The 26,668-nt window shown below is 41.4% G+C and overlaps 1 protein-coding gene across 2 annotated transcripts in view; it reads right to left on the bottom strand.

The window, feature by feature from the left end:
- Positions 1-26,668, bottom strand: part of Miga (mitoguardin) — a 491,059-nt gene that overhangs the window by 22,195 nt on the left and 442,196 nt on the right. For both annotated transcript variants that reach the window (XR_008408174.2, XM_053787815.2), the window contains exons 5-10: positions 13,649-13,833; positions 11,498-11,623; positions 9,463-9,560; positions 8,678-8,846; positions 3,302-3,532; positions 436-606 (exon numbers count right to left, since the gene is read on the bottom strand). Coding sequence is in view for 1 of the 2 variants with exons in the window: in XM_053787815.2 (XP_053643790.1) it covers positions 436-606; positions 3,302-3,532; positions 8,678-8,846; positions 9,463-9,560; positions 11,498-11,623; positions 13,649-13,833 (980 nt within the window). In the remaining variant the exon portion in view is untranslated. The remainder of the gene's footprint in view (positions 1-435; positions 607-3,301; positions 3,533-8,677; positions 8,847-9,462; positions 9,561-11,497; positions 11,624-13,648; positions 13,834-26,668) is intronic.

The raw sequence follows: 26,668 nt of genomic DNA, 5'->3' as shown, positions 1-26,668 counted from the left end.
ACGTGTGAGCAGATGGGTCTATGAAAGATGAGGTGAAGCATAGAATTGACGAGAGAAAAAAGGTGAGTGGTGCACTGAGGAGTCTGTGGAGACAAAGAACTTTATCCATGAAAGCAAAGAGGGGAATGTATGAGAGTATAGTTATACCAAGGTTCTTGTATGGGTGTGAGGCATGGGTTGTCAATGTTGCAACAAGGAGAAGGCTGGAGGCAGTGGAGATGTCATGTCTGAGGGCAATGTGTGGTGTGAATATAATGCAGAGAATCCATAGTTTGGAGATTAAAAGGAGGTGTGGGATTACCAAAACTATTATCCAGAGGGCTGAGGAGGGGTTATTGAGACGGTAAATTTACTTCTCCAATGTCCAGGAATTATTAAACATGATAACTTACTCTCTAAATCCCCATTATAACAATACTAAACCTTATAAATTACCTTAAAAAATAAGCAGAGTTCCTTGACATTTTCGTCTGGTCCCATAAATCCCCAGGCAAGAACTGGAGAGAGGTGTTCGGAAACATCGTAAAAATGCGAAATGAAGCCATCTTGGTACTTCAGCATGCGTCGCTTGGCTCTTAGTACACTCCATACAGCAGTAGATAGTGCCTAAAACAGTGAAACAAACAGCCTGCAAATGTTTCTTAATAAACATTAAAGTAATTGGAGTTGCCTTAAAGCATTCTACCAATACTGCTACAAATAGTAGGAATACTGTAGTAATAATAATAATAATAATATCTGGAGTTGACTACAGCACTACAGTTATCTTCAAATCAAATCAAATCAAATCAAGTTTATTCTCTATAAAGATTACAATGCGAGGTTTACATGTTTTAGGATATTGTGTGGTTTACATGTTATAAAATACTAATTACAGTCATTTTATTTCCTACTCAGCATACTGGCCAACAGACATCAATTAATTATTTTATATATAGAATTCTACTGTTAAACTTTTCACATCACCAGGTTAATACAGTATGAAGGAGCCCTGATAAAAGAAGAGAGACAGTTCCAATAAAAAAAAATATCAAAGAAGTGAATGATGCCTCATCAACAACCATTTAAAGGTACAAAATAAGAAATTTTGTAAAATTAAAAGAAAAATTGTTGAGGCAAAATTAAGACAACTGGTAAAGTGAGACTGCTGAATTTGAGTGAAACAGTTCAATAAGCTTACACTTCATCCTAACACTGTTTTTTATTAATTATTATTATTATTCTTACTACTACTATTTTAGAAAGAAGAGCTAAACCCACAGATTTTATGACAGGCAATTAGGGTTGATCCAAGACAAGGGACAGCAGCTCCAATTCCTTAGATCAAAAGCCTTTCACCAGCAACAAGGACTACTCTTATAAGAGACACCATCCAAAAATATTTGAGCAAAATGCTGTTAAAAGATGTTCACCTTTGAGGGAAACATTCAATGAAGCCTTGCTTAGGCTTTATTTTACCCCATTCTTCAGTTATATACAGTATACAGTTTACTGGAGACTACTGAGGCAACAAATATTGAAGCTTCAGGAAATAATCTGTAGAGATGATTGTAGCTGAGTTTGAGATGAAAAGTCCATAACATAAAGCTAGACATAACCTGCTTGTGCAAATTATTTTCAAAGCCATTGAGACATAAGTTATTGAAAATAAACTGTAAAGTGTACCATAACGTAAAGAATTTTTTTTTTTTTCCAACATGCCAGCTGTCTCCCACTGAGGCAGGGTGACTCAAATAAGAAGAAACAAAAGTATTTCTTTTTTTTTTTACATTTAGTAATTTATACAGGAAAAGAGGTTACTAGTCGCTTACTCCTGGCAATTAAGATACTGTATATGAAAAAATCTTTCTTTCTTTCAACACACCGGCTGTATCCCATCGTGGTGGGGTGGTCCAAAAGGAAGAACGAAAGTTTCTCCTTTTACAATTAATAATATATACAGGAGAAGGGGTTATATGAGAAAATATAGTGGCAAATTACAGTGTAATGTACCTTGGAGGCTTTGAAGGCTTATATTTAGTTTGTTACAATACTTACAGAAGCAGGTGTTGGTGAGTGAAACAATACACTCACACCTCTAATTTGAGAAGAGTAGTCTTGACTGGTATACATCCGGATAAAGCATTTTTAATAAAAGGCAATTAATACAGTGTACCCAAGTCTGAACTGAATGAGACAATGACCAATTTTGGAAAAATTAAGTGTTAGTCCAGTCTGAATGCCAAATGTTATCTGAACACACCTCTCTATCCACCAGTTATTATATGGGCAAAGCCACTGTTTGTGTCAACAACCATTTCCACTGCCAGTTGCTGTGTGTGTGTGTTCCATACCTCACTCAGATATGAGATATTTAATAAATTTTGTATCTTCATCACCCCATCTCATCTCTGGATATTAACCCTGGTACCCAAGAGGAATACTAGTGATGCTGTAGGTGGCAAAGACAATAAGTGCAAATATCTGACTTAAGGATACCTGAAGAATGCTTCAGGGGGGTTAACACCCCCAGTGGCTCAGTTCTAGACCAGGCCTCCCAGTAGCTCAAGACCTGATCAACCAGACTCCTACTACTGACTGCACACAGCCCAATGTATAAACCCCAGCATGGCTGATCAGGAACTTATTTAAGAAACTTGTAAAGTTTTCTTCTGAAGACAGCCAGAGGTTTGTTAGTACAGTAATTATTTTTATGTACAAAGGAAGGCAGTGAAGAGTCGAGGTTCTCTGCCACTAAATGAGCTCTCTTTTAATTTACTTGTGGACCCCTCTATTTTATTGGAAGTATTTTGTAATGTCTGCCAAGTCTCTTGTTAATTTATGTATGGTTGGAAGTAGTGAAGTGTAATGCATGCCTTACTCATTCTGTTTATCAACACAAGATCCACAGCCACCCATCTCGGCCTAGTAAGGCAACAGAAATCCTGTCCATACATTTCAAGATCAATAAGTACAGTATCACCAAAAAGAATTTAAGGTAAGAAAAAATAGTTCTATATAATATTCTAAGCTACATTTAATGTATTTTATAAATGTTCACCTCACTACAATAAAGGCCAATGCATTGATAAAATACTATTTTTCCTGATTTTGATTACTTTTTTTTTTTTGAGGCCTCAAGGATGTAACCCCTACTTCTCCTATATGCTTTTCAGCCTGGTTAACACAATTTCACTTAAAACACAGCTTTTTAAGAAAGGGGCTCCATTGTTGAAACTACTGCAAATAATAGTGCACTTCATAAAAACATATCCATGTACCATATGAAACAAAAATTATACTATAACTTATAAGAACTTACAGATTCTTTGAATCCATTCGAGAGCCATCTGTTTTGTACTACAGCAGTTACAGAAGAAGGTGGATTCTCCAGGTCCTCAAAAGCATCCATTAAGATGAAATCCAGAACGACATCATAAAACGTCAGTGCCTTAACGCCTCTCGCCTGAAGCTCCGCCTCCACTACTGCCCAATCACAGCTGGTGAGGAACTCGAGCATGTCTTCATATGCTTGCACAACATCCTTTGGGTCCTATAATAATTAAGGTTATGTAAAAAATAAGATGTTAATTTTCATTCTTTTTAGTTGATAACCAATAAGAGAAGCTTATAAAATCTTGATAAATAACAATTACAGCACCATATTTCCTATTTCCAAGAAGCAATTTATAAAAATCCAAAGCTATATTCATCCTGCATCTAATGCAAATGCATTATTATTATTATTAATGAATTATTAATTATTAATATATTATTAATATGAAAACACTGAACCAGAATTCCTCATGCAGCTTTATTCCTTAGGTACTGTTTAACTCTTAGTATGGAACTAATTTATATAGTGCAATAAGATCACAGTAAACAGGTGATATCAGAATATGCAAAACAACCACTGTGAAAGAGTAGTGAAATTCCAAGTGCTTTCGTGAGTCCAATTTATACAAACCAAAGGAAATATTCACATTATTTTCAAAACTGCTTTTTATGAAACATGATTAAATTATATTCCTGTCGAGCATGGATTTGCTTGATACAACTTTCTCAGCCTTTTGAAAATCAATTGGATGGTTAAAATCTCTCACATGAATAAATAGAGCATTAGAAAAAGTTAATTATGGTCAAACTGGTAAAAGTCTTGAACTAAGATTAAAAACAACATAAATATAGCATTAGAACTGGACAAGATTCTAATGCTCTGTTAATTCATGTGAGAGATTTTAACCATCCAACTGATTTTCAAAAGGCTGAGAAAGTTGTATCAAGCAAATCCATGGTCGACAGGGATATAACTGAATCATGTTTCATAAAAAGCAGTTTTAAAAATAATATGAATATTTCCTTTGGTTTATATAAATTGGATTCATTTATAATTAATAAAATTTGGAAAGAATTTAATGATACATTAAACAAGTAATAAATCTTAATTCTTGGGAAGAGTATTAAGTGGGTTTCACAGAGTGAGGTGTTGTCATGTGTGTGTGAGGTGTTGCTTTGTTGTGGGATGTGATGGTGAGGTGTAGTCTTGACTCTTTATATACCTTCCTTCTTCTTTGGTGTACTGTTTTTATAGTTCCTTGATAATGTGAGAAGTCACAAAAGCACTTGGAATTTCACTATTCTATCATTATTCTGTTGCTTATATAGTACATACATAGATTGGTACTTACAGGATCTGGCAACACATTCCAGTATATTACACATATATTGTAGTATACTGATAAAAGATCACAGTAAATATGTGATATCACAATATGCAAAACAACCACTGTGAAAAAATAGTGAAGTTAAAAGCACTTTTCGTGATTTCTCACATCATCAAGGCCCATGATAGTGTGAGAAATCACGAAAGTTCTTGCAACTTCACTAATTTTCTCAGAGTGGTTGTTTTGCATATTGTATACTGGTTTAGAAAGACACATAAGCAAACACTATAACATATTTATTAGAAAACGTTTCGGTCCTGGGACCTTGATCACTTCTAACATACAGAGGTAGAAAGACATTATATATACATGTATAGGCGGAGAGTGAGATGTGACGCACGTGACCTGAGGAATGTCATAAGAACATAAGAATGGAGGAACACTGTGGAAGGCCTACTGGCCCATGCAAGGCAGGTCCTTATCAAAACAACCCCTGCCTATGATGAGGACGGGTAGACGATGAAATCATGTGACTCCTGTGTTGTTGGGTAGGTGCTGCTTAAGTATCATGTATGCCATTGTTTTTGAAATTTTGTAGTTTCCAGTGTTGCGTTCTATAGTGTCGGTGACGGCGATTAGTGAGGCTTCTAGGCACCGTCGGCGTCTGAGGTCTGGTTCGGTGAGAACGAGTTGTGCCTCATTCCAGTTCATCAAATGCCCCGTGGAGTCTCTGTGGAGGACACAGGCGTACCTTACATCATCTCTGTTAGAGGCATTTCGATGCTCATTCAGGCGGACTGCAAGATCTCTGCCTGTCTCGCCTACTTATTTCTTGGGACAGAACCCACAGGGGATAGTGTAGACGCCTGCTGTAGAAGTTAGAGGTGTGGGGCTGCATTTCGTAGTGAGGTCTTTGATAGAGGATGTGTTTATGGTGGAAACGTTGATGTTACTCATAGCAAGTGCCCGGCGAGTATTCGTGGCAACATCGCCACATGGGAGTACTATGAACTGTTTAGGGGGCTGTTCCATGGGCGGTTTGTTGAGGATAGCTTGTGCCTTGAGTCTGCAATCTCGGATGAAGAACGATGGGAACTGAAGACGTGTAAAGGCTTGTGTTATGTAAGTGCATTCTTCTTCTAGAAAACAAGGGCTGGAGATAAGAAGAGCTCTCAAGAAGAAGCCAATGAGGACTCCTCTCTTAGTGCGGGTGTCTTGGTGTGAATAAAAGTGTATAAGATCGTCCTTGTTGGTAGGTTTTCTATACACTTTGAAGAGAAGTTTGTCACTGTCGGGAGATCTGCACAGTAGAACGTCGAGGAAAGGAAGTTTGCCATCATTTTCGAGTTCAAGTGTAAACTTTATTGATGGTTCAACTGCACTGATCTTGTTGAGAAGGGCCTGGATATTGAGATGTCTCGGATAGAAAACCAATATATCATCAACGTATCTTAGCCAGGTAATGGTGTTGGGAATGAGGGTGCTGAATTTCTCTGTCTCCAGGTTTTCCATAAAGAGGTTGGCAAGCACAGCACTGAGCGGGCTGCCCATTGCCATCCCAAAGCATTGTTTGTAACAGTTGTCCTGATACTTGAAGAAGTTGAAATTAACACAGTTCCACTAGATTGATGAAATCTAGAAGAGGTAAAGGGAGGTCGTGGTTTTCAGTGAGCCTCTGTCTCAGAATGTTGATTGCAGCGTCAGTAGGAACGTTGGTAAAGAGGGCTGTGACATCGAAGGAAGCCATGCTTTTGTTTTTGACATTCAGGTTGGAAATTCGGGAGAGAAGGTCACCTGAGTGTTTGAGGTGGGCTTGACTGATAGTGCCCAGAAGCGCTGAAAGGTATTTGGCAAGGTGGCCAGCTAGTCTGTGTGGTGCACTCCCTATGCCCGAAGTGATAGGCCGTAGTGGGATGCCAGGTTTGTGTGTCTCAGGTGACCTTCTCTCCCGAATTTCCAACCTGAATGTCAAAAACAATAGCATGGCTTCCTTCGATGTCACAGCCCTCTTTACCAACGTTCCTACTGACGCTGCAATCAACATTCTGAGACAGAGGCTCACTGAAAACCACGACCTCCCTTTACCTCTTCTAGATTTCATCAATCTAGTGGAACTGTGTGTTAATTTCAACTTCTTCAAGTATCAGGACAACTGTTACAAACAATGCTTTGGGATGGCAATGGGCAGCCCGCTCAGTGCTGTGCTTGCCAACCTCTTTATGGAAAACCTGGAGACAGAGAAATTCAGCACCCTCATTCCCAACACCATTACCTGGCTAAGATACGTTGATGATATATTGGTTTTCTATCCGAGACATCTCAATATCCAGGCCCTTCTCAACAAGATCAATGCAGTTGAACCATCAATAAAGTTTACACTTGAACTCGAAAATGATGGCAAACTTCCTTTCCTCGACGTTCTACTGTGCAGATCTCCCGACAGTGACAAACTTCTCTTCAAAGTGTATAGAAAACCTACCAACAAGGACGATCTTATACACTTTTATTCACACCAAGACACCCGCACTAAGAGAGGAGTCCTCATTGGCTTCTTCTTGAGAGCTCTTCGCATCTCCAGCCCTTGTTTTCTAGAAGAAGAATGCACTTACATAACACAAGCCTTTACACGTCTTCAGTTCCCATCGTTCTTCATCCGAGATTGCAGACTCAAGGCACAAGCTATCCTCAACAAACCACCCATGGAACAGCCCCCTAAACAGTTCATAGTACTCCCATGTGGCGATGTTGCCACGAATACTCGCCGGGCACTTGCTATGAGTAACATCTATGTTTCCACCATAAACACATCCTCTATCAAAGACCTCACTACGAAACGCAGCCCCACACCTCTAACTTCTACAGCAGGCGTCTACACTATCCCCTGTGGGTTCTGTCCCAAGAAATATGTAGGCGAGACAGGCAGAGATCTTGCAGTCCGCCTGAATGAGCATCGAAATGCCTCTAACAGAGACGATGTAAGGTATGCCTGTGTCCTCCACAGAGACTCCACGGGGCATTTGATGAACTGGAATGAGGCACAACTCGTTCTCACCGAACCAGACCTCAGACGCCGACGGTGCCTAGAAGCCTCACTAATCGCCGTCACCGACACTATAGAACGCAACACTGGAAACTACAAAATTTCAAAAACAATGGCATACATGATACTTAAGCAGCACCTACCCAACAACACAGGAGTCACATGATTTCATCGTCTACCCGTCCTCATCATAGGCAGGGGTTGTTTTGATAAGGACCTGCCTCGCATGGGCCAGTAGGCCTTCTACAGTGTTCCTCCATTCTTATGTTCTTATGACAATCCTCAGGTCACGTGCGTCACATCTCACTCTCCGCCTATATATATAATGTCTTTCTACCTCTGTATGTTAGAAGTGATCAAGGTCCCAGGACCGAAACGTTTTCTAATAAATATGTTATAGTGTTTGCTTACGTGTCTTTCTAAACCAACTTGTCGGTATTTATTACCAAGGTTTATACCATATTGTATACTGTGTAGTACATACAGGAGATAACAAAAATACCAATGCATAAGAAACTCGAGGCCTGATGGAAGAATGTGCACTTGCACAATATGGTATATCTAACAAAAATAATTTAAAAAATTAGGTAACCTACTGAATGACAAAAATGTAGAAATATAAATCACAGCCTGAGCCCCATCTAATTTTTTTTTTCACAATGATAATTTGCATATACAGTGGACCCCCGGTTTACGATATTATTTCATTCCAGAAGTATGTTCAGGTGCCAGTACTGACCGAATTTGTTCCCATAAGGAATATTGTGAATTAGATTAGTCCATTTCAGACCCCCAAACATACCCATACAAACGCACTTACATAAATACACTTACATAATTGGTCGCATTGGGAGCTGATCGTAAACCGGGGGCCCACTGTACTGTATTTAAATATGACTTTGTTCTTTTCTCTAACATATGAGAGGCAACACATTTTCACTCATGTGGTATAATTGTAACATTAATATAAAATACTTATCTTTGGAAACATTACCTTATCTGCTCGTATAAGAAGGTCAGCAATTATCTGTCGGCCAGTATCAGCAAAGTACTGCTTTGTTTCATCTTTTGAAAATAGCAGCTGGCAAGCTAGGCGGATACAATGAATCTTGCATATATATTCCACATCGCTCCCACACCTCACTCGGTCTGTGCGCACGTCTCTGCAAATACATATAATGTCGAAGATAGATAGCAATCCAAAACATAGTAAATCAAAGACACGCAGAGACAACCAGCCTTTATTTAAACATTTCTCTCAATGTAAGCTTTTATTAAATTATAGAGAACATGTCACTCCTTTCTTATAATGACCAAGTGTCTGGTGTAAGAGGAAGAGTGTGTCGGGCTGATAGGAGGTATAGGTGATATCCCAGTTGCTGAGAGGAAGGTGGGTGTAGAAAAATGTAGTATATGTGGGGTGTCTGAGGGATACCTGAGTATCTACAAAGGTAGGATTCCATGGAAAGCAATACTCTATCAAGCATTTCTGAAATGGTGTTTGAGATTTGGATGGTGGCAGCCTTGAGGCATTCTTGCCTTTTAGTCATGTGCAGGATTAGGTACTCCTCTCCAGTTAAAAACCATATTACTAGATATAATTTAAACCATCTCACTGCTGCTCAGAAACAGAAATATCCAATTCCAACACAAAACATGATTACCATATAGGCTTATAATACTACACATTTAGTGTTGCTTTCTTGCCACCAATGAAGGAGTAGGTATGGTAGAGTTAAAGAAGAGAAAGAACACAGAACACTAAAGGTACACAGGTACCTGTAAGGTATGCCACCTTCCTCGTGTTGTTTCAGCGCCGCCATGTATAGAGGGTATAGGGCTTCATCAAACTCCTCCAGGTCCCGCAGATCTGCGATCTGGAGAAACCACAGTATTAATGGGATTAAATGGAAGTGATGCCAACAAAACAGAGGAAAAAAACAGACATATTCTGTTCAATGCTTTAAAGGCTTTAGTAAATTTTCCTAATGAGGTTTAGTGATATATTTTGTGCTTTATATTGAAGGAACACTGCAGCAGACCAACTGGCCCATGCGAGGCAGGTCCATTCCTCCTACCAGCTTAAGCCAATGACCCACCTAGTCGGGTCAGGTCACATACACTTAAGGAGCCCGGCATCAGACCTATTAAAACAAGCTAGTCAGGCCCAACTCACACCCACTCATGTATTTATCCAACCTATTTTTAAAACAACACAAAGTATAGCTTCTCTGACAGTACTCGGGAGGTTGTTTCACACATCCACAACTCTATTACCAAACCAGTGCTTTCCTATATCCTTCCTGAATTTGAATTTTTCCAACTTAAAACCATTGCTTGGCTAAATAATTTTAGCACACTATTTACATTCCCTTTATTTATTCCTGCTTTCCATTTATACACCTCAATCATATCCCCCCTAATTCTACACCTTTCTACACCTGGAGTGCTCTAATGTCCTCAGAATGAATTAGGCGACCTATATTGGCATCATCATCAAACTTGCTTATGTCACTGTTTATTCCCTCATCAGTTGTTTATATAAATTGTGAACAACAAAATGCCCAACACTGACACCTGTGGAACACCACTAGTGATGCGCCCCCCACTCTGATTTCTCCCCATTGATGCAAACTCTCTGCTGTCTGTCAACCATGCCTCTATCCAGGAAGATTTCTCCTCCTATTCCATGTGCCTCTAATGTGGAACTCTATCAACAGCCTTACTGAAGTCCATATACACAATATTGTATTCATTACCATGATCTACCTCCTCAAATACCTTGGTGAAAAAAGTTAGTAAATTCGTAAGGCAGGAACACCCCTTTGTAAAACCATGCTGAGATTCATTAATCAATTTAGGCCTTTCAAGATATCTACGAATTGCCCCGGCAATTACTGATTCCATAAGTTTTCCTACTATGGAGGTAAGGCTTATTGGTCTATAGTTCGAAGCTAGGGACCTATCACCTGCTTTGTAAATAGGTATTACATTTGACATTTTCCACTTGTCTGGCACTATGCCAGTCTGTAGTGATTTAGGTTAGGTAAGGTTCGTCAGGAAACAGAGCAAGTGTTTCCCGACGCGGGTTTTAGTCAGATGACCCGCCATTGGAGCTTTAGGTTATTTGACCGAGGCCTTCCGCTGGCTTACTGGTCCACCCCTTTAAAAATTATGGTCATAGTTATAACCAATATATTGATCAGTTTGTAGAAATATGTTGAAAAAGACTAGCCAAAGATTTGCTAAGCTCCTCTTTACATTCCTTTCAAACCCTTGCAAACAGTTCATCAGGACCTGGGGATTTGTTGGGTTTTAATTTCTCTATTTGTCTGAGGACCATAGTCACTAGTTATCCTAATCGTGCATAGTTTATCATCCTGTTCTACATAATATATTATTTCTGGAGTTTTGCTAGTATCTTCCTGCGTAAAAACTGAGAGGAAATAAGAGTCAAAAATTTCACAATCATTTCCTTATCACTGTCAGTGATCTGACCTGAGTTACTGTTGAGTGGGCCTATCTTGTTCCTAATCTTACTTCTATATACCTGAAATAAGCCTTGAAAACACGTGGATAAGTACTGTAGTAACAAGCGAGAGGTTAATAGGAATACCTAAAGACAGTTACAGTGACTCGAGAAAAATTTGGTCCACACAAGACGATTATTTAATTAAAGGTTATATCTGTTTTAACTGCAATTCATTTACGTTTAGTTTTATAATATGTTTTAGAGACAAAAAAAAAAAAACTCGTAGGAAACCAGCATGGTAACAACTGTTGCAGAAAGCTGTATGAAGCCCGGGATACTCACGTCACCTGAAGCAGAGACAAAGGATTCGTAGGAGGAGGCTGAAGTGAGGGTCCTACGCTCGTAAGAGTCACATGCCGCTTCTGAAGCCACAGGGGTCACACTGGTAGAGCGGAACAACACAGAATGCTGTGGAGTAAGGCAGGTCATAATCACCAACTTTATCTACAGAAGTTGCCACCCATAATTTACACCTGGAAAATTCCGGAGTGTTCCCAAATCTGCACACCAAAATCACTTTTAGAAAAGCAAAAGGCTCGTCAGACAGTGCAAAATATCTCCAATGAAAAATAGTACACAAAGAGAAAACTCAATAACACTTCATGCATATGGAGAATTACCAATAGACTTCATTTTTTAATCAGCTGGGCTGTGATGCCTACTTTGGACTGCGTGCGGCTGACACCATCCTGAATAATCTGGTTGTTAGCCAAGAGTCCTCGTCTGTGTCCAGGCCGCGGGGGCAGTGACTCCCGGAACTGTTTATAGGTAAACCACTGCTCACCTGATCCTGTTACCTTCACCACCAACACATACAGAACCTACTACCACTACCACCACTAACATACATCATCTACAGCCTATTACCACTACCACCACTAACATACATCATCTACAACCTACTACCACCACTAACATCTACAACCTACTACCACTGCCACCACTAATATATATCATCCACAACCTACTACCACTACCACCACTAACACATCTACAACCTACTACCACTACCACCACTACTCACTACCAATTAACCATCTCCACCAAGGTAGCCCAGCATATTATGTCCAAATTTTAGTATAATAAACACTTGTCATTGACAGGGTGAAAGAGACATGGAGAGAGCAACACGAAATAAGAAAAAAAAATTATATTTCGATCTCCAACTGAGGTCCTCTTCACCTGAAGTTCACAGATTCTTATTTCATGTTTCTGTCTCTATGTAGGTTGTGGATATGTAGGCGAGACAGGCAGAGATCTTGAAGTCCGCCTGAATGAGCATCGAAATGCCTCTAACAGAGACGATGTAAGGTACGCATGTGTCCTCCACAGAGACTCCACGGGGCATTTGATGAACTGGAATGAGGCACAACTCGTTCTCACCGAACCAGACCTCAGACGCCGACGGTGCCTAGAAGCCTCACTAATCGCCGTCACCGACACTATAGAACGCAACACTGGAAACTACAAAATTTCAAAAACATTGGCATACATGATACTTAAGCAGCACCAACCCAACAACACAGGAGTCACGTGATTTCATCGTCTACCCGTCCTCATCATAGGCAGAGGTTGTTTTTGATAGGGACCTGCCTCGCATGGGCCAGTAGGCCTTCAACAATGTTCCTCCATTCTTATGTTCTTATGACATTCCTCAGGTCACGTGCGTCACACCTCACTCTCCGCCTATATATAATGTCTTCCTACCTCTGTATGTTAGAAGTGATCAAGGTCCCAGGACCGAAACGTTTTCTAATAAATATGTTATAGTGTTTGCTTACGTGTCTTTCTAAACCATTCTTAAGTAAGAAACAGAAACTGAGCCCCTCTTAGGAAAAGAATCATTACCAACACTGAACAAAAAACACAGCTAATAGCTGAACTTGAAGATACGCAGATCAACAGGCATTTCTTTTAGGGTTTGACATCTAAGAAGCAGAAAACTGAATGATAAACTGATAACTGAGTCAATTTTTTTTTTGCGTGTGAAGCAATAAGCCCGTGCGGGTGATTCAGCAATAATCGCAAGGTATACTCCCAAACTAGCCTAACAGCGAGCGTGAGCTTTATCATGTTCTTTCTACTAAGTTAGTACACTTCCTGCATCATTACTGCCAGCTTCCTAGATATTATAATTGAACTCGCAAAAAAATCTTAACCCGTATGAATCATTCAACGTTTATTTCCCTAATTCTAGGAATATTAGCTAATCTTCCTCCAACATAAGTTCGCCCCGTTGCGTAATTTTACCATGGTAGGGAGGAATTACCTGAAGATTAAAAGTTAAAATGATATCCCTGGTACAATGTACAGCTAAGCCACAAATTAGAAATTAAACTTAGAAGGCTTCTCGGTCCATCATGGTATGATCCAGGACGGATAAAGAGGTCTAGTTTCCATTTTCAGTGTCTGGATCAATTGTTGAGGAGTTACCTGGTGGAGGAATAGGTGTTCGCACTGGTCCTGGAGGCTGTAGGCGTCGTCGATGACTCTCTGGAGAAGGGCGGTGAACTCAGCCTCTTCCTGTGAGGTGAGAGCCACCCCACCAGTCACTCCTGAGGTGTAGGCCGCCAGGGCATCTTCCCAGTACCCCAATGCCCTCTCCAGTGCCTCCATACCTGACAAATAAACACGCCACCTTAGTCTGATCAGTTCCCCAGTATCATCTAAAGAAGGGGTCCCCAATCTGCCGCCCGAGGGCCGTATGTGGCCCTCACATGAAATTATGAAATCACTTTTATGTAGGTTCCACACTGCAGTGTCAACAATTACAGATTATTATTGTTCTTATTCATAAAAAAAATACAAAATGCGGCCCTCCTTTAAATTTGGCTTTTCAAACTGGTCCTTTTATACTAAAAGGTTGGGGACTACTGTTCTAAAGCGTAGACAGAAACCAAAGCAGATACGAGAGAGAGAGAGAGAGAGAGAGAGAGAGAGAGAGAGAGAGGGGGGGGAGAGGGAGAGGGAGAGGGAGGGAGGGAGGGAGAGAGAGAGAGAGAGAGAGAGAGAGAGAGAGAGAGAGAGAGAGAGAGAGAGAGAGAGAGAGAGAGAGAGAGAGAGAGAGAGAGAGAGAGATAACGTCTCTGCATATCAAAGGAAGAACAAACTAAGACAACAGCAGCAGCATCTTCATTAGCCCCTCCAAGCCTCAGGAGACATCCACGTCCCGCCCAATCACTCATCCTTAGACAGCCAAAATGATAAGATGGAGGGGTAGGAGGTAGAAGAAAATGGGGAAGGAATGAGAAGGGAATAGGAGGAATGAGAAGGTCAGAAACAGACGAGCAGAATCCGAGACAGAATCAGTAATGTAATCAACAGAATTCGCAATAAATAGCAGAAACGTGATATCTCATTTGGGGTGCGCGAGTGACATCTTCCTGACGTCATTAATTGTCATTAAAGTCATCAACTTCATGCCAGAGGAATATTCAGGCAATACTACGAGACAAAAGCAGCATCACTGCTTACTGCCAATCAGTCATGGACCGGACCGCGGGGGCGATGATCCTCGGAACACCCTCCAAGTAGACTCCAGGTAGATTACAAGTGTGGAATTTTCAACTGAAAATATAGTGTGAGGATGGGTCACGCCTCCGAACGGGTCCTTTCCAGGTAGTTCTTCTTAAGTTAGCTCTTGGAAAGTAGATACCTCCTAAAATTATGTCTTCAGAAAGGTCCATCTCAGAAGCCGTTCATATATATGCTCCTCCCAGCAAGGTCTCACTAGAAAAGTCCAGCTAAGTCCTTCCCAACACCTCTTTCTCCCTCTCACAACAAAATACAGTTTTTTTTAAAGGCCTTTTCTTAGTTACATCTTTTCTAACCCAAGCTGGGCCACCTCATTGATTATCCTATCCACATCACTCACAGTGCTACCCTAACGAGATAATTACTTGTCTAATCATCTGGATAATCAGTGAAGGTTCTGACACTGCTGAGGCAGGGAGATCCGTCAGTAACTTATCTGAGGGGAGATATGTGCACAAGCTTTTATAATATATATATATATATATATATATATATATATATATATATATATATATATATATATATATATATATATATATATATATATATATATATATATATATATGTTTTTTGCACTGGAGGAAAATGCACTCTACCCGTTCTTTCTCTCTCTCTCTCTGGCACTTCGGCTACTTTGTCATAGAATTTCAGGAGGTTGGCAAGACAACATTTGCCATCTCTGAACCCGTGCTGGTAACTGTATATGAAATCACTTTTCTTTAGATAGCTTTACTACTCTCCTGACTATCTTCTCTATCACCTTGCATGCTATTCATGTCAATGTGTCGGTGAATTCTTTCTGCTTGTCTCCTTTCTTAAACATAAGGACTACATCCGCTCTCTTCCAGATTTCTGGCAAAATGTTCCGTGTCCATTAACGCTTTTGCTCCCTTTCACATAATCCCTGGTGACACCTTCGTGAGCTCTCCTCATTCCTTCTTCAGTCGAAGCACCTGATCTTTACTGCCTGGTTGTGAAGCAGTTCTGGTTAAGACTTGGCCACTGACGCTGTCATTATCGAGCATCCGTTTCTGACTAATTAGCTCACTTCTCTGTTCTCGTCTGTCCTCTGCTTTGTACAGTCTTTCCACCCTTTTATGATCATTTTCTTTTTTTTTTTTTTGCCTGTTTGCATCTCTAGTTGAACCAGGACTTCCTTCCATGTTATTTCTTCTCCTGGGTATGAAGCTCTTTGGTGCTTCCTGGCACTCTCCAGCTAGGTAACCCATCACCTCATCACCTGACTTTATTTCCAGTTCCCTTTCGCACTGCAATGCATTCTGTAATTCTCTCATCCCTTCTTAGTTCCTTCTTCTAAAGTCTGGCTTCCTGCGCCCCTGCCAGTTTTCTCTTTACGTTTAGTTCCATTAGGTACCCTTGAAGTTCAGCACTGTATAGTACGGGACTATTATATGCTATTTCGCCTAGGTCAGGCATGTGTACGTGCGTGTGTGTGTGTTTGTTTTATGGGTGCATATTATACATGATATAATATGATCTCTGCCTCGGGGTGATCGTAGCCGCTTTCAGCATTGATGTGAGGAAACTGACCACTGGCTGAATCGACACAAAAGAGGAAATTATGAGGGAGCTGATTGGTGGACGTGACCTGGGCGCAGGATGAGATCTTCCCGCTGATTGGCAAGGGAGTCGCATCAGGTAGGGATCCATTTGCTTGGTTTATCCCAGAGCATCACCAGCTGACACAACAGTTTAGTGACATGCAATATCTTTTTTCTTCACGTATACAAACTGGATAAAGGTTTATAGTTATCTGAAATGTGATATCAATTCACTTCTTACATGAGAACTACTGAATGAACGGTGAATGTGTTTTTATCTTTGGGTCACTCTACCTGGGTGGGAGACGATCTACGTGGTAGCAAAATTAAGAATATACGTATGAAACTCTCATTGGTTGCGTGCCTTCATAAAACAACCTTGTTTTATGAAGGTACGCAAAAGTGTGATGGATGTTTTCAGAGCATTTTTTATGGTTGAATGCTTTCATAAGAACTGGAGCAAACTATTTTTTTTTAATACGAACGCAAGGAGTGTATCATGGTTCACTAAGAGAGCTCCCAGAGCAACCGAAAGGTGCCGTTGTCGAATACTAGGCGGGAGAGATGTACGATCGTCTCCTCATAATTACTCACCTAGCAATCCTGTATTATTATTCCTCCAGGGTTAATAACCCGAATGATTCTGCTTCCACTACTATTTCTACTACCAAGATAAAAAGTATGAGTAGAGTTCCAGAGGGAAGATGGAGAGCAGGGGGACCTGTGGCGTGTACAGCAGTCACCCCCTATCGTCTACTTCCCCATTACTGCTTCTTTAGGGGGTAGAGAAAGAGGAACTTGTGGTGTGTAGAGACATAAGTCACCTCTCCCCCCTCCCTCCAGTCTGTTTCACCCATTACACCTCCTGCTACGGCAAACTTGGGTCAACTCCCCCACTTAAGTGAGCCTGAGTAGTCAACTTAGTAGTATAGTTTGCCAACTGTGTTCGTGTGGGCCTACAAGAAGGGATTTCAAAAGTGGCGGTGTGTTGATAAAGGCCAACTCTATAGGGAGGAGGAGGAGGAGGAGGAGAGGAAGAGGTGGTGGAGGAGGAGGAGGAGGAGGAGGAGGAGGAGGAGGAGGAGGAGGAGGGGTTAGTGTGGCTAAGGCTGGTGTAGGACTACTAAAGGGAACTCACGTCTGACAAGTGTTTATATGTCAATTAAAACTCAGGTGAAGAAATGAATAATATGTTAACAGAATGAACTCAACTATTAAAGGGGATTTTTTTCTGAGCTAACGCAATATTTCCAAGAAACTAAATGGGGGGGGAGGAAGCAGGAGGAGGAGGAGGGGGAGGAGGGGGAGGAGGGGGAGGATGAAGAGGAGGAAGAGGAAGAGGAGGAGGAGGAGGAAGAGGAGTTTATTCAGACTGTTTACCCTGAATGGTTAATAACCCAGGATAACCCATGAAAGTCAAGCAGTGGGGGTTATTATTCTGTATAGTCCTTGTGGCTTAGCGCTTCTTTTTGATTATAAGTGGGGGTTATTTCCACTGGGGTCCTCAGACTCCCTCCTAGGATGCCATCCACAACAGTCGAATAGAACAGCAGGTGCCCAGAATTGAGCTCAGGTCATTCGGGTTTGAGCCGAACACTTTACCATTGATCTACAAGGCTATGAGTCAAGCTGTACCTACTAAACTACGAGGACTATTTCAGCAGAACCTTCAGCACTGACGAGAGATGTGTGTGTGTGTGTGTGTGTGTGTGTGTGTGTGTGTGTGTGTGTGTGTGTGTGTGTGTGTGTGTGTGTGTGTGTGTGTGTGTGTGTGTGTGTGTGTGGCCTTAATGTTACATACCTAATATTACACAAGGTTCGTCATTCAACACAACACAGTGAAAAGCAACGAGATTGCTATTATACTACAAGACGGGCAGCCAACATCAGCATCATTCTGACTATTGCTCTTAAAAAAAATTACATTCGTTCATCATGTGACGCATATATGTAATATGTTGTCACAACAACCGTATGTTCCAAGAATCAAGTTACTGACCAAATGAACGCTTGGGCTGACACATCTTGCGAACTTTAAAAATGTTAAGAATGTTTAAGAATGTTACTTATAAAAATTATTAGGACGAAGATCTGAAGCGATCTTAGGCGAGATAAAATCTCTTGTAAAAAAAAATATGAAAGGAACTCTCCTTTTCTGCTACGTAGAACTTTTAAGTGTAAATGTATATATGTATGCATGTATGCATGTATGTATGTATGTATGTATGTATGTATGTATGTATGTATGTATGTATGTATGTATGTATGCATATGAGTCATTTAAGTCGGTGGAACACTAGATACGCTAATAGCTATTATATTGCATTATTCATCATGTAATAAAGTTGGTAGAATTACCGACAATATGTAAAGTAAAAGGACACAAGTGCAACTAATGTGACATTTTATTGTGGCAACGTTTCGCTCTCCAGGAGCTTTATCAAGCCATTACAGACAATACATGGACACAGAGGGTATATATACCTCACTCTGAGCCTATATATACCCTCTGTGTCCATGTATTGTTTGTAATGGCTTGATAAAGCTCCTGGAGAGCGAAACGTTGCCACAATAAAATGTCACATTAGCTGCACTTGTGTCCTTTTACTTTACATTATTCATCATGTAGGGGATAAGTCTCCATAATAATAATAATAGTAATAGCATTACTCGTGGTGGTAGTAATAATAATAGTAGCATTAGTAGTAACAGGGCGGCGGCAGCGGCAGCGGCGGCAGCGGCAGCGGCGGCAGCGGCAGCGGCGGCAGCGGCGGCGGCAGCGGCAGCAGCAGCAGCAGCAGCAGCAGCAGCAGCAGCAGCAGCAGCAACAGTAGTAGTAGTAATAATAGCAGCAGCACTGGTATCAGTAGTAGTAGCAGCAGTGACAGCAGCAGCATTGGTATCAGCAGCAGCAGCATTGAGAGGAGCAGCATCAGTAGCAGTAATAAGTTATCTCTCTCTCTCTCTCTCTCCATGACACAACAACTGTGTAATGATGAAGGAGTCACGCTGGACCTCGCTCAGTTATTGTCTTTAACAACAATTTCTACCCAAATGAGCTTTAAATTCCATTTTGTGCTTAGCTCTCTCCGCAGCTCCTCTCAGGGTCGTAAAGGGGGCGATCTGAACGTATTGTCTGTGTGGCTGTTTCTCCTTGCAGCCCCTGCTGGGTGAGGCTTGGCTGCTCCATCTCTTAATGTGATGCCCGGCAACTTGTGCGCTCTCTCTCTCTCTCTCTCTCTCTCTCTCTCTCTCTCTATATATATATATATATATATATATATATATATATATATATATATATATATATATATATATATCACGTCATCAGTTTATCATCTCATGGGGTATCTCCAGGTAAAGAGAACACAGTGTGGTGCTGGTGTCTTGTTCGTCAGGCAACAGAAGTGTTTCTCGTGACACGGATCATTGTCAGGTGAAGATTCGCTCATTCAGCATCCGCTGGTTTTCCATCCTATTTAAAAAAAAGCTCATATAATAATGTCCTAAGACACACACACACACACACACACACACACACACACACACAAGACCCTGTATACCATTTACGTCAGGCCCATACTGGAGTATGCAGCACCAGTTTGGAATCCACACCTAGTCAAGCACGTCAAGAAATTAGAGAAAGTGCAAAGGTTTGCAACAAGACTAGTCCCAGAGCTACGGGGATTGTCCTACGAAGAAAGGTTGAGGGAAATCGGCCTGACGACACTGGAGGCCAGGAGGGTCAGGGGAGACATGATAACGACATATAAAATACTGCGCGGAATAGACAAGGTGGACAAAGACAGGATGTTCCAGAGATGGGACACAGACACAAGAGGTCACAATTGGAAGTTGAAGACTCAGATGAATCGAAGGGATGTTAGGAAGTATTTCTTCAGTCATAGAGTAGTCAAGTCATGGAATAGTCTAGAAAGTGAAGTAGTGGAGGCGGGAACCATACATAGTTTTAAGGCGAGGTATGATAAAGCTCATGGAGCAGGGAGAGAGAGGACCTAGTAGCAATCAGTGAAGAGGCGGGGCCAGGAGCTATGACTCGACCCCTGCAACCACAAATAGGTGAGTACAAATAGGTGAGTACACAGTCACAGAGTTGTCAGGAAGAGGAACAATCTGGAGAGTGATGTAGTGGAAGCAGGATCCATACATAGCTTTAAGACGAGATACGATAAAGCTCATGGAACAGGGAAAGAGTGTACCTAGTAGCGACTGGCGAAGAAGCGTGGCCAAGAATTGTGAATCGACCCCTGCAACCACAACCATTATAACGGAAGGCAGCTATTATAGCACATGGCGAACAACCACCAGAAGGTGTAACTCTGGCCGTGCCGTTCTCAAAACACCATAGCTGTTGTAGCCGACCTGGTAGGACTATCCTCTCTACCTCTTGTCTTCCTGATACAGTTCCTTTAATTATCTTACTACCTGAAGGATAAAGAAATCTCTCTTAATCTCTTTAATGCTCATACTTGTCTTTACGTTCCACCCATGGACCCTCGACCCTGGTCCTTGAAATCCGAGTATCTTCCACGTTGTAATCATGTCCTCTCCTGGTCTTCTATGTTCTGTAGACGTACAGATTACAGAAGATACGGGCTTTCCGATTTTGCTTGCTGGGGCGAGAACGACAGCAGCTAAACACGAGTGCAGATATGTCAGTGCGCGCGTGCGTCCTCATCTCCATTAACACCACTGAACAAAAACAATAACAACGAGAGTTAACGCATCAGGGATCAGGAAAGTATCAACAAATGAATCGCGGACACGTACTATCAGCGTCCCTCCCCCCAAAAAGAGTGGTTTTGGAAACAAAAATTGGTTCCAGCTGAAGAGAGAGAGTAGCCATTATCTGGCTACCTCGCGTATAGCCACACATTGCTGCTACTTTCACTCTTAACACACAACGTTTTTCCTTTTTATCCAAGTCTCGAGAACGTAAATATGTCGGGATGAATAAAAAAAAAAAGCGGAAAGACTTAGAGAAACTGCTCACAGTTAAAATACCAACAGAAACCCGCAGAGAACAGAGACCTAAACTGAGGAAATGAACATTACTAATTTGCATATTATAACGCACTCACCATTCTGATTCGCGAATATTTACGTTTTTACTGACGTCTACACCAGAGCTATACATCCTCGACATCAACAGCTATAGTTATCTTTATAGAGCTAACTTTTGTTTCATATTTTTAGTCGAAACAATTACGAATATCCAGCACATGCAAATATACGAGGTAAATATAAAGTGTAGTTTAAGCAAGCAGAGCGCTGTCGAGTAGGTACACAGTACAAGGGCACCTCCACACTAATAAAACATTAGGTTAAGCGCACCCAGTGTGGCCCAGGGTAGAGTGCTCTGAATAATGTAAATGCTCTTTCACCAGCGCTTAGATATATAACTATATGTGTGTGTGTGTGTGTGTGTGTGTGTGTGAGGGCGAGTTACACACACACACATAGCTTCCCCTATCTTCACACACACATTACCTTATCCACTACCCCCGACGCTGCCTTACCACTCCCCTCACGACCTTTCCATACAACCCCCTCCCTTCTCCCCCCCTTTCTCTCGACCTGTACCATTCAAACGAGCGTTCAAGTTGTCGGGAAGCGGTCAACTCTCACGAAATGTGAGGGAACCCCAATTGTGAGGATGGCTGGTGGATGGTCCGCGCCACATACAGAATGTCAATGATGGAACACCACTGTAAGATCATCCCTCTATCTCCCTATCTCCCATACTCTCTCTTTCTCTTTCTCTCTCTCTACACACACACACACACATACGTATTCACAGAGATCAGGTGGCGTCCAGGCTTACACGGAGATCGGAAAGCGTCAAAGAGCCTTGCACGTAAATCAGGTGACATCCACGAGGCTTACACGGAGATCACTAGTTCCCAAATATCCATCCAAGTGTGGGAGACTCAATTTCCTAACTCAGTCTGTGTTAGTGACTCCAGAACCAAATTCTCAGAATCCAGGTGGTATAACACTGAAGAACCAAGTGGTACAACACAGGAACCGGATAGTACAACACAGGAATCAGATGGTACATGACTGAGGAACCAGGTGGTACAACACAGGAACTAGGTGGTGTAACACAAGAACTAAATGAAATGCAATGAAATTATAGACAAAACTCTACGAATAAGTAAATAGTAAACGGATATGTTGGTGGTCACTTTGTACAATCAAGCCACACACTGTCCTGTCAAGCCACACACTCTCCTATCAAGCCACACTTCGTCAGCATCAAAAACCGCAGCTTTACAATCCCAGAATTTCCCCGAGGCTCGCGTGGTGAGTTCTTTCATGAGCTGGGACCATTCCCAGCGCCATTACGACACTGGGAATATAACGAGTGAGTGTGAATCACAGAGGCACACCAATGGTAGGCTGGTATAATAGCCTCCCGGCCCACACACCCGACACCAGCTCACTCTAAGGGATTACATGAACGTTGTCGTTTCCGAGAAATTCCCCTTCCTGGCATTGTCGTCTCCAGCGACAATGCTGACCAAACCCGACTGTCTCACAGCCAGGCATGCATACATGCCAAAATACATACACAGGCAGAAACACATACAGCAAAGTGGTAGAGGTAGCATCTATACATAGTTTTAAGAATAGGTATGACAGGGCTCACTGAGCTAGGGGTGGACCCAGTAGCAGTTAGCAGAGAGGCGGAGAATGGGCAGATTGGACTCCTGCAACCACAAATGGGTAATTACACACACACACACACACACACACACACACACACACACACACACACACACACACACACACACACACACACACACACACACACACAAGGACTGGTGTTTATTCCAACACCATTTTAATAAAAAAACTATAACTAGTAATAAAAAATTATGGAAGTATATTTGGCGATGGCGAATAAAAATATTATTTTTATTAACACATCGGCCGATTCCCACCAAGGCACTGTGACCGGAAAAAGAAAAACTTTCATCATTCACTCCATCATTGTATTGCCAGAGGGATGCTTTACACTACAGTTATAAAACTGCAACTGTACTTCCCATCTCCAGGACTCAAGTCCGGCCTGCCGGTTTCCCTGAATCCTTTCATAAATGTTACTTTGCTGACACTCCAACAGCACGTCAAGTATTAAAAACCATTTGTCTCCATTCACTCCTATCAAACACACTCACGTATACTTGCTGGAAGTCCAAGCCCCTCTCACACAAAACCTCCTTTACCCCCTCCCTCCAACCTTTCCTAGGCCGACCTAGAAATAGAAATAGGCCGACATAGAAATAGAAAATAAAAGAAATTATAGGCATATTCAGAATGCTCAGACTGGAGTCAAAAATTGATGATGGATTTAAATGTAAAAAAGAAAAAAAAAAAAGAGTTGAGAAAACGTGAAGCTCTGATAAAGGAATTTTCTAAAATTATCCATTCATTGTCATATCACAAAAATCATGAACATAGAACGAGCAAAACTATACAAAATGCATTTTTTCTCTTTCTTCGGTACATATCGGTAATTTGTTGAGTGTTATCGGCCGTGACAGTAAATTTAGGCAAATAGCGAAATACCTCCACCGTTTATGCCGACAACAATGTTGAGTAATAAGTGGAGCAAGCATCCTGTCGGGATAGTGGCGCCCCTCCCGGAGAAAAGGTCCTTACCACAAGGCGCAAATCTCTCAAAACTCGCCACCGTGTTAAAGGACTCGTTGACAGGTAAGGCAGAAAAAACAGAGTTTATGTATAATGCTTCGCTGTAAATAGAACTTAATGGACACAGGACCGCAATGGGACGAAAAGAGGAGGAGGAGGAGGAGAAAGATAAGAAAGAGAAATAACGCACACAACTCTACGGAAAAGAGAACCCACATTTCAATTACTCCGCCTCAGCTCCTGGCCCTCTCCGAGACACCCACAGTTAAAGGTGATAAACTCTTAAGTTATACCATTACGAGGTGAACTATATCTCTTCCTACACTGGAAAGGACGTGTGATAGCCTATAAAAGCCCTGATACATATATACTACTGCAACGGGACTGAGTAACAAACCTATGTCAATAGCAAGTACCTAAGAGAAAAAAAAAAGCCTAACAAAAGCAGACATTCTCTCAAATACGACGTTTCTCTCACCAAAGGCTTTATCAACCACTGAATAAAGCTTCTTGTATTGCGTGAAACGTTCTTACTAAAAGGTTTGCTTTTGTTATGCACGTTTTTTTCCAGCCCCCACCTGCAACTCACCCCAACCACCTACCAGAGAGTACGTCTCACCATCTCTTAGTTGTAAACATTTACAAAATCAAGTACCCATCAGTGTATATCCAATATTCTTATCATTATCAATCAGGTGCCCTCCAGTGTATATCCAATATTCTTATAAATATCACTGTATCGGGTTAACTTATGTGAAGGCTTGATGTTCTGTATATCACTCATCTTAGGGCTCATACAGCACCTGGGAAACAGAAGGTAACCAGACTTGATCCAAGGAAGAGGAGGCTGGATCCACTTACTCTGATTGAGGTTTTTTCATTGGAATGAAGGCATTATTATGAAGAAAATGGAATGAAAGCATTGGTATGGTTGTTCACAATCTACATAAACGACATGGATGAGGGAATAAACAGCGACATAAGCAAGTTTGCCGATGACACCAAAATAGGCCGTCGAATTAATTCTGACTGGACATTACAGCACTCCAGCAAGATTTGAATAGACTGATGCAGTGGTCGGAGAAGTGGCAGATGCACTTTAATATAGACAAATGCAAAGTTCTAAACATTGGACAGGAAAATAACCATGCCACTTACAAACTAAATAATGTAGATCTTAATATTACTGATTGCAAAAAGGATTTGGGAGTTCTGGTTAGCAGTAATCTAAAACCAAGACAACAGTGCATAAGTGTTCGCAATAAAGCGAACAGAATCCTTGGCTTCACAACAAGAAGCATAAATAAATGGAGTCCTCGGGTTGTTCTTCAACTCTATATATCTTTGGTTAGGCCTCATTTAGTTTATGCTGCACAGTTTTGGTCACCGTATTACAGAATGGATATAAATGCACTGGACAACATACAAAGGAGAATCACAAAGTTGATCCCATGTATCAGAAATCTTCCCTATGAAGACAGACTGGGGGCCTTGAATCTGCACACTCTAGAAAGGCGTAGAATTAGGGGAGGATATGATTGAGTTGTATAAATGAAAAACAGGAATATATAAAGGGAATGTAAATGGTATGCTAAAAATATCTAGCCAAGACAGGACTCGCAGCAATGGTTTTAAGTTGGAAAAAATCAGATTCAGGAAGGTTATAGGAAACCACTGGCTTGGTAATCGAGTTAAGGATGAGTGGAACAAACTCCCGAGTACCGTCATAGAAGCTAAAACGTTGTGTAGTTTTAAAAATTGATTAGATAAATACATGAGTAGGTGCGGGTGGGTGTGAGTTTGACTTAACTAACTTGTGCTAATAGGTCTGATGCCGTGCTCCTTCATTAAGTGGATGTGACCTGACCTGACTAGGTTGGGTCATTGGCTTAAGCCGGTAGGAGACTTGGACCTGCCTCGCATGGGCCAGAAGGCCTGTTGCAGTGTTTCATCTTTATGTTCTTATTAATATGAAGAAACTGGAATGAAATCATTGATATGATGGCACTGGTATGAAGGCACTGGTATGATGGCACTGGTATGATGGCACTGGTATGAAGGCACTGGTATGATGGCACTGGTATGAAGGCACTGGTATGAAGGCACTGGTATGAAGGCACTGGTATGAAGGCACTGGTATGAAGGCACTGGTATGAAGGCACTGGTATGAAGGCACTGGCATGAAGGCACTGGTATGAAGGCACTGGTATGAAGGCACTGGTATGAAGGCACTGGTAGTATGAAAGAACCGGTATGACGGGGGTACAGCTTGGGAAACAGAAATTGTTAGGGCCAGAAGGAACGATAACGTTGTAATTCTTGGGGACTTTAACTCTTAGTCATACTGACTGGAATTCCTTGACTGGGAATTTAGTCTAACGACTTCTTAGAGGTAGTTCAGGATTGTTTTTTAAAGAAGTCTGTTACAGAACCCACAAGGGGAAATAACCTGCTTGACTTGGTTCTAGCAAACAAGGAAACCCTTGTAAATAATTTAGAAATTTCAGAGGAACTTGGCGCAAGCGACCACAAATCAATTACCTTTAGCATTGAATGGAAGTATAATAGTAGGGATAACTCAGTAACGGTCCCAGATTTTCGGTTAGCAGATTACAATTGGGCTTAGAGAACAACTATCATCTGTGGACTGGGGTAACGAAGAGAGCTATCAATATGA

This window comes from Cherax quadricarinatus, chromosome 47 (genome assembly GCF_038502225.1).
Source record: "Cherax quadricarinatus isolate ZL_2023a chromosome 47, ASM3850222v1, whole genome shotgun sequence".
NCBI classification, from domain to species: domain Eukaryota; kingdom Metazoa; phylum Arthropoda; class Malacostraca; order Decapoda; family Parastacidae; genus Cherax; species Cherax quadricarinatus.
Note: the sequence above shows the minus strand (reverse complement) of the source record. Positions and strands in the feature narration are given on the sequence as shown.